This window comes from Lactuca serriola, chromosome 9, assembly GCF_051521515.1.
Source record: "Lactuca serriola cultivar US96UC23 chromosome 9, Lser_US96UC23_V15, whole genome shotgun sequence".
In the NCBI taxonomy this organism is placed as follows: Eukaryota; Viridiplantae; Streptophyta; class Magnoliopsida; order Asterales; family Asteraceae; genus Lactuca; species Lactuca serriola.
In genome coordinates this window covers 196,934,152-196,948,045 of record NC_136416.1, presented here as the reverse complement: position 1 = coordinate 196,948,045, position 13,894 = coordinate 196,934,152, and the positions used below count along the sequence as shown (strand labels likewise).

The 13,894-nt window shown below is 35.6% G+C and overlaps 1 protein-coding gene across 1 annotated transcript; it reads left to right on the top strand.

Moving 5' to 3' along the window:
* Positions 1–1,608: 1,608 nt before the first annotated feature.
* LOH2 (LAG1 homolog 2) lies at positions 1,609–5,195 on the top strand. The gene is made up of 6 exons (XM_079021049.1): positions 1,609–2,002; positions 2,834–3,042; positions 3,194–3,349; positions 4,457–4,642; positions 4,741–4,919; positions 5,012–5,195. Exons 1-6 carry the CDS (start codon positions 1,886–1,888, stop codon positions 5,029–5,031), a joined length of 867 nt encoding a protein of 288 aa, XP_078877175.1. The 5' UTR covers positions 1,609–1,885; the 3' UTR covers positions 5,032–5,195.
* The last annotated feature ends 8,699 nt before the right edge of the window (positions 5,196–13,894 follow it).

The following is a 13,894-nucleotide window of genomic DNA, read 5'->3' as shown; positions in this document are numbered from 1 at the left end:
CTCTCTCTCTCTCTCCTGCCAAATCATTCTCTTCAAACTTCTGGAAGGCTAGTAAAAGCCTTGCAAAGCTTCAACTTCTCAGCAGTGACAACCTTGGTGAATATATCAATTGGATTCTTCATTCCAAGGATTTTCTTTAGATTTAGAGTTCCTTCATTGATTAACTCTCAAAAGAAAATTTTAGTATGAATTTTGGGACGTTACAAGTTGGTATCAGAGACTTAGTTTGAGTGATTTAGGTGCGTTTTACATTGTGTGTGAACTCAAACTAAGGATTGATATATTTCTAAATTAAGTTTTGAAAAAGAAAACTTTTTATACAAAAAAAACTCAAAGAAATAGTTGGGTCAAAAACGTGAGCTCGGTCTTTTGTCATTTCCTTGTTTGATTGTTGGCTTAAGACCCTGTGTATGATCTTTTGACCTAAATTTAATTTATAAAAAGGAAGATGCGACGCGGACAATCATCCAGAACTCAAAAATGAAGTGATTCTCAATATACCCATATTGATGTACATTTTATGCTATTGATAGATATGCATGCTAGAATATAGGCTAAGGACCTGTTTAGGAATTACATGCTAGAATTAACTGATTTAGATAGATGCCTCGTATGCCTTATATGTGTTTCTTACTGTATGTGTTGTTGAATCTATATTTAATATTATTAAGTCGTTAGGGTAAATACACATAATTAGAATCTGATAACCTTAGAATTTTTCATTTGCAGATCACCTTCCTTTCGTGTTTGTGATATATAGCAACCCACATGAAGATTTTTCAAAAACCTTCGATACATTTCATAGCAATCTATTTTTACATTTTAATCAACATTTATATTTTATTAAATAGAAATATAATTAAAAAAATATATTTATTTATTATCATATATTAAAAATCAAACAAATTATAATGGTTGTTTCAGCACAAATAGATTATAATTTAGACGGTGTTTGGGATTTCATTTAAAAACAACTTATTGACTTATTATCTTTTTGAAAAGTCAATAAGTTAAAAAAAATTGTTTGCTAATATGCAAACATGTATAAGTTAAAACAAACACTTAAAATAAATTTAATGACTTTTTCCGCCACAAAAGTTAATCCAAATAATTTTTAAAAAACTCATTTTTTTCACCATAAGTCAATAAGTCATGAAATCCCAAACAACCCTTAATCTTAAAATAGATGGAACTTGAGGTTAAAATTTATTATGCAATGAAAAAAAAAATACTTATATTTTGGTCTGTTGTCAAAAAAGAAACCATTGATATATTGTTTAAAATTTAACCATCGAAACCTGTTATTGTTTGTGGTAACCTGAAAATTAAATTAAATTGCAAGTAATAGCCGGTTTCAATGGTTTAATTGAAAAAAAAAATGAATTACTTTTTTTTGTTAGTTGAACAAAAATATAAAGACTTATGCATCTTTTTCTAATTTTTTATTAAACCTTACAAGATAAAAAAACAATAAATACGATTAGTCTAATCTTCTTCTCAATCACTAAATGAGATCAATAATTATTTTGAAATGGATGAAAATAATAGCAAATCAAATCAAGAAGTCAATGAAATCCGATGGAGATGAAGTGCTGCTCCTCGTTTGTCAATAAACACAACCCCGCCCCGCCCGCCAGTTGAACGTCTCGATCCACCACTTTCCTCTTTTTCTCAATCTTTTTTCCTTTCTTCTCTCCGTACAAAATCCATCCATCTGCACGCCATCCAACAATCAAACAAATCCCTTCTTCTACGTGTGTTCTGGGTATCTGAAATTTCGGACCAATTTCAAATCCATTCCCTTTTTCTTGTATTTGAAATTGATTCGCTGATGGGTGCATGCCCATTCATTCTTTGAGGTTTACGCATTCATTGCTTGCCTCTCATGGAGTCGATCTGGAGTCAAAATGTCGTCCCAGCTCCCTCCCGGTTTATTTTCGCTGTTTACTTCGCTTTTGCTTCCTTTGGTGCCAGGGTGTTGCTCGATAGATACGTATATCAAGTAAGATTCACTTGCTACTTGACTGAATTTGAGTTTTCTTTCACTGATTTCATGATTCGTTGTATTCGAATGCATTGGCGTCTGAGTTCTTTTAGTATTCTTGCAAGTACTTTGCGTAGTTTAGGTTTTGGTTAGTCTTGTTATCGAGATTATCATGTGTTTATGATCTTATACTACTTCACTTATGTAGATATGTTGCCGGATTTGTAAATTGAACACCTTAGACTGATCATTACTTCACTTTTCCAAAAATTTCTTGTCTAATTCTGTAATATGCCAACAGGAAAACTAATTTCGGTTGTTTTCAGATTTGTTAGTTCTATATTTTTTGGTGTATTTATGTGTATGATGCATAAGAGTCAAATGGAAAATTACACCACTAAAAACCCTTGTTTTCTTTAATTTTGGCCATGAAAACTAAAGGCTCAATTGGAAGGCAAGTTGCCATTTCTATCTCAATTACAACGATTACAACTTCTTGCTATCCATCCAGATCCTCATGAACACAAGTCTCTTTTTGCCAATATAAATCAATTATGTGTTATATTATTGTTCTATGGACTTTTTATTGTCTGTAGTTTTTAACTAAATGAACAAAATTCAATATAGTGCCATGTTGCATCTCTGTAGTTTATGAGTTTTAAGATTCCTTTTTATTGTTAAATTTGATGACTTGTGAGATCTACGACATTTTAAAGATAAAAAATGTCTTATAAACATCACAACAATGATAAAAATCCTTAAGTGATCGTTTTCTTACACAAATCCTAGAAAAAAAAACAACATGAGAGGATTTCTAAGTTCTAACTTATTACTTTTGACATTTTTCAGAGACTATCGATATGGTTGATGAGCAAAGGGAATACTCCATTGAAGCTCAATAAAGCTACAAAAGCAAAAGTGGCAAAATTCACCGAATCCATGTGGAAGCTTACATATTATGCTATTATTGAATTTACTGTTCTTGCTATTACTTCTCATGAGCCTTGGTTTACAGACATAAAAGGATATTTTAGAGGCTGGCCAAATCAAGAACTAAAGTGAGTAAATTTATTTTGTTTTTATATTCACATACTTTTTTTTGGGTGTTTAAACTTAAAGTTGTTCAATTTAAGAGGATTTTTTTATCTTTCTTGTATTAGTTTTGTACTTTTGTAGGTAAATTATTTAAAAGTATCAGTTTTTTTGCAGGTTTTCTCTAGAACTTGTGTATATGTGTCAATGTGGGTTCTATGTTTATAGCATTGCTGCTCTTGTTTTGTGGGAAACTCGAAGGAAGGATTTCTCTGTGATGATGTCACATCATGTAATCACTGTTTTCTTAATTGGCTATTCCTACATTACAAGGTATTTCTTTTTTACTTTGCTTTTTATTTGACTTCTTTTGTTGCATAGTTGGGAAATACTTAAAACACCCTTTTAAGTAGATAACTTTTTAAGCTCAAATTTTGATAAAGTTAAAAAAACCAATTGTATATTAAAAGAATTCTGAGAAAGAATACAATAAAAGTAGATTATTATCAAGTTCGAATCTGAAAAAGAAACAAACCCAATAATTGTTGTATAACAAAAGAAACATCAAGCAAATTGAAAAAAGAAAATCATGGATGCTTCTTCACTTAAATATTGGATGCATATACAAAATGATGCAGTTTTTCAATTTAAAAAAGAAAAAGATAACTACTCTCCTTGAGAACTTGTCATTTCATTTTTTTTTTAAAATCACTCATAATATTGATTTTGTATGCTAAATGATGTTTTTTGGTTTTTGTAACTACCAAAAACAAACCTAAAATTTGACTTTTCAAAACTCCAAAAACCCCAAAATTTTGTAAGTTTTTTTTTTTTTTTTTTTTTTTTTTTTTTTTTTTTTTTTCTATTAAGTTCTGTAGGGATAAAGTACCTGAATTGATAATGATGTATGTCTGGATAAAGTGTTATATACATAAAGATAATTTCTTTTTGGGGCTGAATGTACTGTATGAAGCTAAGTAAATAACCATTTTACCCTTGTGTTTATAAACAATGGTAAATTATAAACGAGTTGCATATAGATAATACAAAACATAAACCATTTACAAATTGAAATATACACAACATTGTTAAAAGAAATAGGCTTTTGAAAATGCATAAAATATTGGTTTATAAAACAAATCAAAAGATTAAAAATTCAATTGAAGGGTGTGTTTTAAGAAAGAAGAGAAAGAGCATATAAAAAGAAAGAAAGTAAGGGTAAATGAGTAAATATAGATATTTGAATGCTTAAAGGGCCACTTTCCTCCACTTAACCCTTTAAGACATGATTATGCATTAAGTTAAAAACAAACATATCTATATATATTTATATCTGTATCCATTAAGTCCTGAAAGTGACTAATAATCTAATTTTCAAAAGTAATAGCATTTTGATTATATTCAAAACTTTGTATTCAGTGTTTAAATTCATGATTTTAGGTTCTTTCGAATCGGATCTGTAGTTCTTGCAGTGCATGATGCAAGTGATGTGTTTCTTGAAGGAGCTAAAATGTTCAAATACTCGGGTAAAGAAGTAGGGGCAAGTGTGGTATTTGGAATGTTTGCATTCTCATGGCTTATACTAAGACTCATAATCTTTCCTTTTTGGGTCATAAGAGCCTCAAGGTTTTTTTTTCTCTCTTTTTTTCAATATTCCGTTTTTACCCTTTCTTTTTTTTCCAAATTCTCACCCGATTAATCTCCATTTGGTGTTTTGTTGTCAGTGTCCATCTTCTAGAAGCTTTGAGGCCTTCAGAAGTGTATCATATGAGCTTGTACTATGTTTTCAATACCATGTTGTTGACTCTACTTGTGTTTCATATCTATTGGTGGATTCTTATCTTCAACATGATAATGAGACAACTCAAGAACAGAGGACAAGTTGGTGAAGATATTCGATCTGGTAATCTCTCTTTCTTTAGGTTTTTGATATTTTCCACAATTTGGGCTTCTTTTTGTTTGGGTATAAATTGTAATTTTGATTGGAATATGCAGATTCGGATGATGATGATTAGTTTGATGAAGGGAAGGAAGGTTACAGAGTTTTATGTATGAAATTAGGGTTGGAGTTTGATTCATGATCATCATATATCATATGTTTCCTACTTATTAGATTACATACATTTTATTCTTTTGACTCATGCTTAAATAGAAAAGGCTATCAACTAGTTTCTTGACACTTTTTCTTTCTTAAATTTGGATCTTTTGTGTGGGAGGAAAAAAGAAAGGGCAAATAGGTAAAGGGTTAGTGTCTTAACCCATTAAGCCATGTTTTTTTTTGGTTTAACTTCTTGAGTTATTTTGTGTGATTAAGTAAAAAAAACATCCATGTCCAATAAGTGTTTTCTTTTGCATTAAAGTTGATTTATGATGCATATTACAGTTATTTGATCAATAGTACACCTTATAACATGAAATTCCCTAACATTTTCAATTCAATTTTAATTAAAAGTTTATCATGATTTTTATTATATGAAACAAACTATTCAAATTGTTTTCAAGTTACCAACAAATCTAATTTATTGTGTAAAACGGTAATGAATTTAGGGTTTATGTTTTTTGACATACCATTATAAGCTTACCAGGGTGTTATTTATTTTCGAAGAGGTAAAAGGTCTGCTGTCTGTTGACCATATTTACAGAAGAAGAGACATGAACGGTCTGCAATCTAAAAAAAAAAAAGAAGAAAAAATGATTGTTTTTTTAGCATGTTAAAAATTGAAACATATTAAAAAAAGTTTTTCTAAAAAAATAAACATCATCTTAGCATTTAATTATCATTGATTATCATTGATAGATTCTAGTTCTGGATCGACCTTGTTCGTTATCAGCTATTTTACGGGTTTTCATCCCTTGAGTTCTATGTGTTCTTGAGCCATATTTCAAATTTCACTCAAATTTGTGCTTTTAAAATCGATTGAATATGATTTTATGTCCTTAATATGTTAATCAATTGTTGTGGGTGATTTAATATGTCATAAGAAGTTTGATTTTGGAACCAATTTTCTGAAAAACAGTTGTTGATGTTCTTCACTGGTTGTTCTTGACCATTTTGCATCTAGGTCTCGATCATATTACTGGGTTTCGATGGCATCTTCGAATATTTGGTTTTTAATGGTTGCTTGTAGTTTTGTTCCTAGTTTGATGATGATGGTAAGAGTATTCGAAATGAGATGGAGAAAGATCGAGATAAAATTTTTGATTGGATTTCATTTTGTAAGGAATAAAGCGAAGATGATAATCAGAAGTAGGTTTGATTTCTAATATTCAATTTTTGTATGAATTTCGAACCCGATCTTGAACAAAGATGGATATTTAAGAAAACAAAATTGATTATAATTTGGGTGAAGTAAAGTGGGCATAAACAAAACTCGTAATTAAACATTTTGATTGACTTTCGCACGAAGATGATCAGATGCGAGATGTAGATGATTAATTGTTGAATTTCGTTTAAGATATTTCATTTAGGATGGTGGTTGTCGGTGGTGATGGTGATTGTCAGAGTGCTGAAGGTGATGGTGGTTGTGGAATATCTGAACTAGAGATGTTGAGGTGGATGTGGGTGAGAAGGACCATTTTTGTAACTATAGGACGTCTTAATAAAACACAAATATACGAATAAAAAATGTGAGGGTAAAAAAGTAATTTTATTATGTTTAACCAACTCTATAGTTAGATTTAACGGCTTAGGGACCAAGTTTGTAATATCCAAATAACAAAAGGACTAAATTTGTCATTTTTATTAAAGTTAAACTATACGTGCCTATTATGTCATATCATATAGAGCATTTTTGAAATCTTCTCTAAATATTTTTATTTGTCTCACATTATTTCATACATCTATATAAACTTTTCTCTTTGTGTTATATAATGCTACCAATTTGCTTCTATTATCCATCAATTTTGACGGTAATGACTTTCAAAGTCTATTATTATTTTGAGTAAATTATACGAATCGTCCCTCGTGCAAGTGCCAAAATACACATTCAGTCCCTAACTTTTAAAATTAACTCGGACCTTCCCTTGTTTGTTTAAAAATTGCACGCTTCATCCCTCCCGACATTAAAAGACTATTTTGCCCTTAGCAATTTCTTTTTATAATTTTCTTTATCAGTTTATTAATTTTATATTAAAAAAAGAAAAAATATCTCCACCGTTTATTCCTAGTTTCATTATTTTGATGATCCTCTCATTTAGACAGTTTTCACAAACATTGGGCCTCGTATCCTTTTCTCATTTCTGCTATATTTCTTTCAATGTTGAGATACTTTGAAGATGAGCGAGAATAGATGAGGAACAGTAATAGCACAAAACAAGCGAACGCGTTTTTCCGGTGAGAAGGTAGCAAGCTACACAGATCATCGCCTGAAAGAACAACACATGCCGAAAACCAAACCCTAGCCGCCTGTTGTTTATCCGGAAAGAGGATAGCAGATCTGGGTTTCTTGTTCTCGATCTGTTCTCAATTTGTGGTTATAGATCGAAGTGAGTGTAACATCCTGTTCCAGATTGTTTTGTGATTTAAGGCCCGTGGGCCTTAATCCGAGTATGAGAAGGCTTTGAGGCTCTGAAGGATAAAGGTTTAGGCCTTTTTGGGATATGGGTAAGGTAGGTTGTGTGATAAAAGAGTTCGGTTTGTGCTTTAGAGCCCAAATGTATTGTTAAAGGCACTGGTGCGGGCTTTTCATGAATTTTGGATCTAAGTTCGAGTGGGCTTCAGGAAGAATAAAGTTGATAGAAGTGTAGGGCTTCTCGTTACCTTTTCGTGGATATAAGGATCGTCGGAAACGGAGTTATAATGAAGAAGTTATGGCCTTCAGAAGTTTTGTGGTTGCAGGCTTAGCCGAGTACACTGAGCGTAAACAAAGCGTACGCTGGGCGTACTTTGGAGTACGCTGGACGTACTGACCAAATGTGGTCGCGAATGTTCTTTGGAGTACGCTGGGCGTACACTGATCAGACTTGAACCCTATTTTATGGTCTTGGACCCTATTTAAGCTCCTTATCTCATAACCTAACCCTAATATCTTCAGCCTCCATCCCTCTAAATCCTAGAAATCGATCCTAAGCCTCCATTTGAGTGATTCTTGAGCATTTTGGTGATTTAGTGAGTTTTTGGTGCACATTGTGGAAGAAGGAGTTCCTTGAGAAAGCATTGCTTGGGTTGGAGCTTATGGATCCAAGCCCTAATCATGTTGATCTAGCTCCAGAAAGCATAAAGTTTGAATCTTGGTGGCTTTCTCTTGTGGATCTAGTGGGGTGATCACTTGTTATGTTTGGACTTTGAAGAAGAAGGAGCTTTGAAAGAGAATAGCTTGAGCACCTAGCTTTTGGATCAATATTCTTCTCTTGTTGGTGCATCTTCCAGAGGTATCAAGTTTTGAACTTGCTTATTGTTGTGCTAGTTTTGTTTTGGGTCTATTTTAGGGTTTTTGTTCTCAAAGCTTGAAGCTTTATGAGTTGATAGAACTCCAGAGCCTAATATATGTCCCTTTGAGTATATTTAGTGGTGTTATGTCATAAAAATCCAATATTGGTCGTTGGAATCAAGCCATGCATGAGATAGGAGGTTTTTGAGATAAGGAAGTGAGTGTTTTGGGTGTTTGTGACCTTCCCAGCCATGCAAAGGCTTAAAGTCACTGACTTTATGGAGTAAGTGCCATTAGGGAGTCCAGATCTGAGGTTTGGGGTAATGTCTTAACTGTTTAAGATCAAATGTGTAGAAGGAGTGAATCTGGGGAGTACGTTGAACGTAATTCTTGTACACCCCACGTACTGCCCCAGTGTCCCCTATGGCCAATATGGATTCGTGAGTACGCTGAGCGCACCAAGAGAGGTACGCCCCGCGTAACCTCACTGTGGACTTTTGGGCTAAGTCTCATTTTGGGCCTTGAGTGTTGGGCCAGGAGTTTGGACTTGTTGCAATAGAGTCTTGGACCATAGGATTTTATATATATATATATATATATATATATATATATATATGTGTGTGTGTGTGTGTGTGTGTGTGTGCGCTTTGGACCCTTGAGTTGGGCTTGCCATTAGATGTGAGGGAGTTGGGCCTCGGGAGAGCCCATTTATTATTGGGCCTTGGTGGGCCCAATGGGTTTTAGGTCATTGATGGGCTGGTTGGCGGACTACCTTTAGACCTAATGAGTGAAAGTTGGGACTTAGTTCCTAATTGGGATAACTGTGGGTTTGGCACAGAGTTAATAGGCCGGTGCGTTGCAGCAACGTTTATAGGGGCTGTTCATCATCCGAGGTGAGTCTTCTCACTATACTTTATGTAGAGTGGTAATTATGTGTGACCAGAGGGTCTTATGTGCTTGCCTGAGTTATGCAGTTTATGTGTGATATGTGTTGTGTGCTATATTATGTAATATTTAGACCGAACCGGAGGGTCCAACGAACGGTGCTATATTATGACCGGACCGGAGGGTCCAGCGAGCTATGAGATCGGAGGTTCCTCACTTAGGCTGGACCAGAGGCTCCAACGAGTAGTGAGACTGGAGGGTTCTCACCCAGACCGGACCACAAGGTCCAATTAGCCATGGGACTGGAGGGTCCCACTGAGACACATCGGACCGGAGGGTACTACATAGTTATAGCCTCGAGTGGCTAATATGTGTATGTAGTATTTTGGGGAACTCACTAAGCTTCGTGCTTACCGTGTTATGTGTTATGTGTTTTAGGTCATTCTCAGGATCGCGGGAAGCCACCGACTTGATTGTACACACCATAGAAAGAGTTATGTTTCGGGGATCCTGGATTATTAATCAAACAAACATGGAGTTGCGTTTGTAAATTAAATAAATGAGATTTTTATAAAATGTGTTATGAGAATTATGTGATTTAAAAATGAAAAATTTTGTTTGAAAATTTACGGTGTTACAATGATAAGATGGAATAAGGTTTCACCACTGGAAGAGAAGGAAGAAGGGAATGTTTGAGGTGGTTGTACCAGAAAATATGGGTGGTCCATCGCTGCACCAAACCCTAGCCGCCTCTTATTTTTCGACCGAGATGGTAGCGAATTTGCACTTATCCCTAAGCTTTTATTTTCCTGTTTAGATCTGCACTCCATCAAGAGGCTGGATCCTCCGACGATATTAATGACGGAGGGGTGACAGGTGGTGTTTGTAGGGGGTGGTTGCCAGCTGTTATACAGGAGGGTAGCGATGGTGAAAGAGGTGGCTTGTGGTTTTTTTTCGGGGAAAACAGGTGGTGGTTGTGCAGATTTCTGGTGATGGTGGCTGTGCATTCCGATGGTGGTGGTGGTTAACTCTTCTTCAACACAATATAAAGAGAGAGATATAAATATTAGGTTTAATAAATTAATCAAAAATATTAAAATAAATGAAAAATAAACTATAAAGAGTATTTTAGTCATTCCATGTCTCATAAGGGATGAAGTATGCAAATTTAAACTAATGAGGGACGAAGCGTGCACCTTTTTACGATATAAGAGATGATCCGAGTTAATTTTTAAAAATGGGGACTAAACATGCGTTTTGACACTTGTACGTGGGACGATTCGTGTAATTTACGCTATTATTTTCCTTATCATAATATAGTTGTTAAAGTCTACAATTAACTAGTGGTCAATCTATCATAAAAAAGATGTTTTATCTCAAAGTATTAAAAAAAATTACAATTTAATTTCAGCTTCCAAATATATTGAAACTTAAAGGTAAAGATTATGTAACATTCTGTTTAAAATTAAATAAAATAAGTAAATAATGAATAAACCCTAAAACCCTGAGATGTGAATTATATTTTTATATTTTTTTTATAGTAGCCAGAAATCCATAATAATTTATCAGTGTTAGCCATGGGAGCTAAATGTCACAATTTTGGGAATTTGGAGTCTAAATTGCATCAACTGGACTTGTATTAAATAGAATTTTGGAAGCAGGGGCTAAAGAGTAAAATATGGACTTGGATTGTAATGATTAGAGAAGGAGGGGCCGAATGTGAAAAATGGATGAAGTTATGTTGTACACGGGGTTAAACCCGTCACTACCCTTCCCTCCCGTTTTAAGGAATAAGGAACCAAACCCTAACTCTATTCTCAATCCAGCTGCAGCCGCCACCCTTCCTACCTCATTTTTCCGATCAACCAAGCGGCTGCTGTTCTTAGCCGACGCCTTACCGCCAATGTGAGCCGATGAGCGTCACCGCCGTTGTTTCTGTTGCCAGCGAAATCAAGAACCGCGAAGCCGACGTCCATCCGTGGGCAGTTGAAAGATCGAGTTAGCATGACCTATTTGATTTTATTTCTGGTGACGGATAACCACCACCTCCCCGCCGTAATCGCTCCTTCTCCCTCTGTTTCCATTCAGACCTGTCAAATACCATCGCCGTCGCCGATAAAACTCTTCTTCCATTGCTCCGGTCAACATTCACCACTCCAAAGGGATGATGCTGTGCACATTTTTGTGTGTGTGCTCGTGTGTAGGTGTGTTTTGGTGTGGTCGTTCGCTGTGTGTGTGTGTGTTTGTTGGCTGGAAGCCGAAAAAGAACCACCATGGCCGCTAACCATGGTGGCTGCCGCTTGCCGCCATCTCTTACCGCCACCAGCCACCGTGGAAGGTGGTTGTGTGTGTGTGTGTGTGTGTGTGTGTTTTGGTGTACATTTGCATGTGTATTATTGCGTGATGTTGAGGAGCAAAATCTTTGGCCAGAAAATCAAGGAAGACGTCCCACCACCACCGTGAGGTGGTGGCTACCGCCGTGAACCGCCATCGACCACCAGTCCACCACCGCCCGAGATGGCAGTGGGTGGTGCCCGACTTGGTGAAACTCTAAGCAACCTAAAAACTTAACCATTGGACCTAATTGGCATGTGTTTGGGTTGGAAACCCTAATTAGGGTTTTGAAAACCCTAATCGTAGAGACTTTTGTTTGGGACTTCCCGGAACCTGCGTTTTGGACCGTTGGATTAGAGTTATAAGTTATGTCCAACCATATTGTATGATTGACCTAGTAGAGTGATGAGCTTAATGGATTAAGTCCTTAATGGGTTAAGTGATGTTATTTAACCCTAATCGTCATTTTATATGAAAACCCTAATTTTGTTTGGGCTTCGAGTTGGTCCTTTCTTTTGGGATTAGGTGTTTGGGTTCTTGATGGGCCATTTGAGAACAAGTGTATGGACTAGGAAAAATTGAATGGGCTTCAGGGTAAGGCCCATGAAAAGGGTTTGGGCCCAATTTGGAAAATTAGGCCATAATTGGGCCTTAATTAATTATCTGGCTTTTGGGCCTCTAGAGTTTGAGTTTGGGCCTTGGTCTTGGACCAAGCTAGGTTAGGGGTAAAATAGTCTTTTTACCCCAAGTATGGATTTATGGTTATGCATTGGCACCCAATTTTTAATTGGGTGTTGTTTGATGATTGACAGTTCGGGGATCAATTAGCCAACAGCCGGGGTTTGTCTTTATGATTCGACAGTGTGAGGCGAGTCTTCTCAAGGTCGAAGACACAAATGCCAGCCCATTACGTGTTATGTGGTATGATAGTTGTCTCTGTGATACTTTCATGAAAGACCACGAGGGGAGCCCATGGCATTTGGATATCAGACCATGGGGGAGCCCATGGCATACTAGATAAAGACCATGCGAGGAGCCCATGGCAACTATACGTGTATTGCATGATAATCAGCGGTTGTATGTTGCATGGTATTTTGGGGAACTTAATAAGCTTTGTGCTTACGGTTTTAGTTTATGTTTCAGGAACTTCGGTTATCAAATGGAAGGGCTTGGGATGATTGTAGAGAACACACCACATGTTTCTGTTTTCTGTGAATTACTCTGATTTGTCAATGTTTTGCTAAAACTTAGTTACACTGGTTTTATGGGAAATATATGTATTAAGGATTTATCAATCTAAAAACAAAAACTTTTATGTCATGATTTTCGGGATGTTACAAGTTGGTATCAGAGCCTTGGTTTGAGGGATTCAGACATACTCTTGGGTGTGTCTGAACTCAAACTGAAGATTTGGTAAAGTTTTCAAAAGAAAAATATTTTAAAGAAAAGAGTTTTCTAAGATAAGAGAAGGGTGTGGTGCATGCAGTCAGCCGATCTCAAGTAAGTTTCGCAAAATACCATACATGTTATCTGTTATGATTTCATTATGAATTCGTGAATTGCATGCTAGTTAGGGCTAAGGATCTGGTCAGTTCTTGCATGATAGAATGCTAGGAATGATGCCTTTGTATGTATATCGTATGAGCTGGTATACTTGCATGCTAGTGCTATTTAGTTAGAGGTAGTTTGGCCTAATATGTGATACCTTGTTGCATTGGGTGTATTGGACGCTAATTTGAGATGAAATATCTATTGGAATCAGTAATTTCTAAGTGTATGCTTTAAAAATTGTATACGGTTAGGATCTTATAGCCCTAGAATAATTGACTTGGCCTTATTCCTGTTCCTTGTCTGGTTGTGGTCCTAGGGTAGAGTCTGTTATTCGACAGTCTATTTGATCCTATTATGTGTATAATTTGCATGCATAAGGAAACCGACAGTAAGGGTGGAAGTTCTAGCATAAGTAGTAGTGTGTGGGTTGAATGTTCTATGATAGTTTTATGGATTGGAGTGTTACTGCATGAATGTTGCTTTCTTTGTGCTTTGTGGAACTCTTGGATGATGGCAGTCAGCTACCAACTGAATAGGAAGGTATGCATAAGGTGGATGACTGGCATTATGAAGAGTTCTTCAGCAACTGATGACAGAGTGAGGTGGGGAACCTAGGTGAGCCTAGGGAGTGCTGCAGTGGTTATAGTCGCATTGTTTAGTGAGCTTTAGTGCATCAGTTTGAGAAGGTGACTTAGAAGATTCAGGGTGATTCTTGAGGAAAGTATGGATAGGTGTGGAA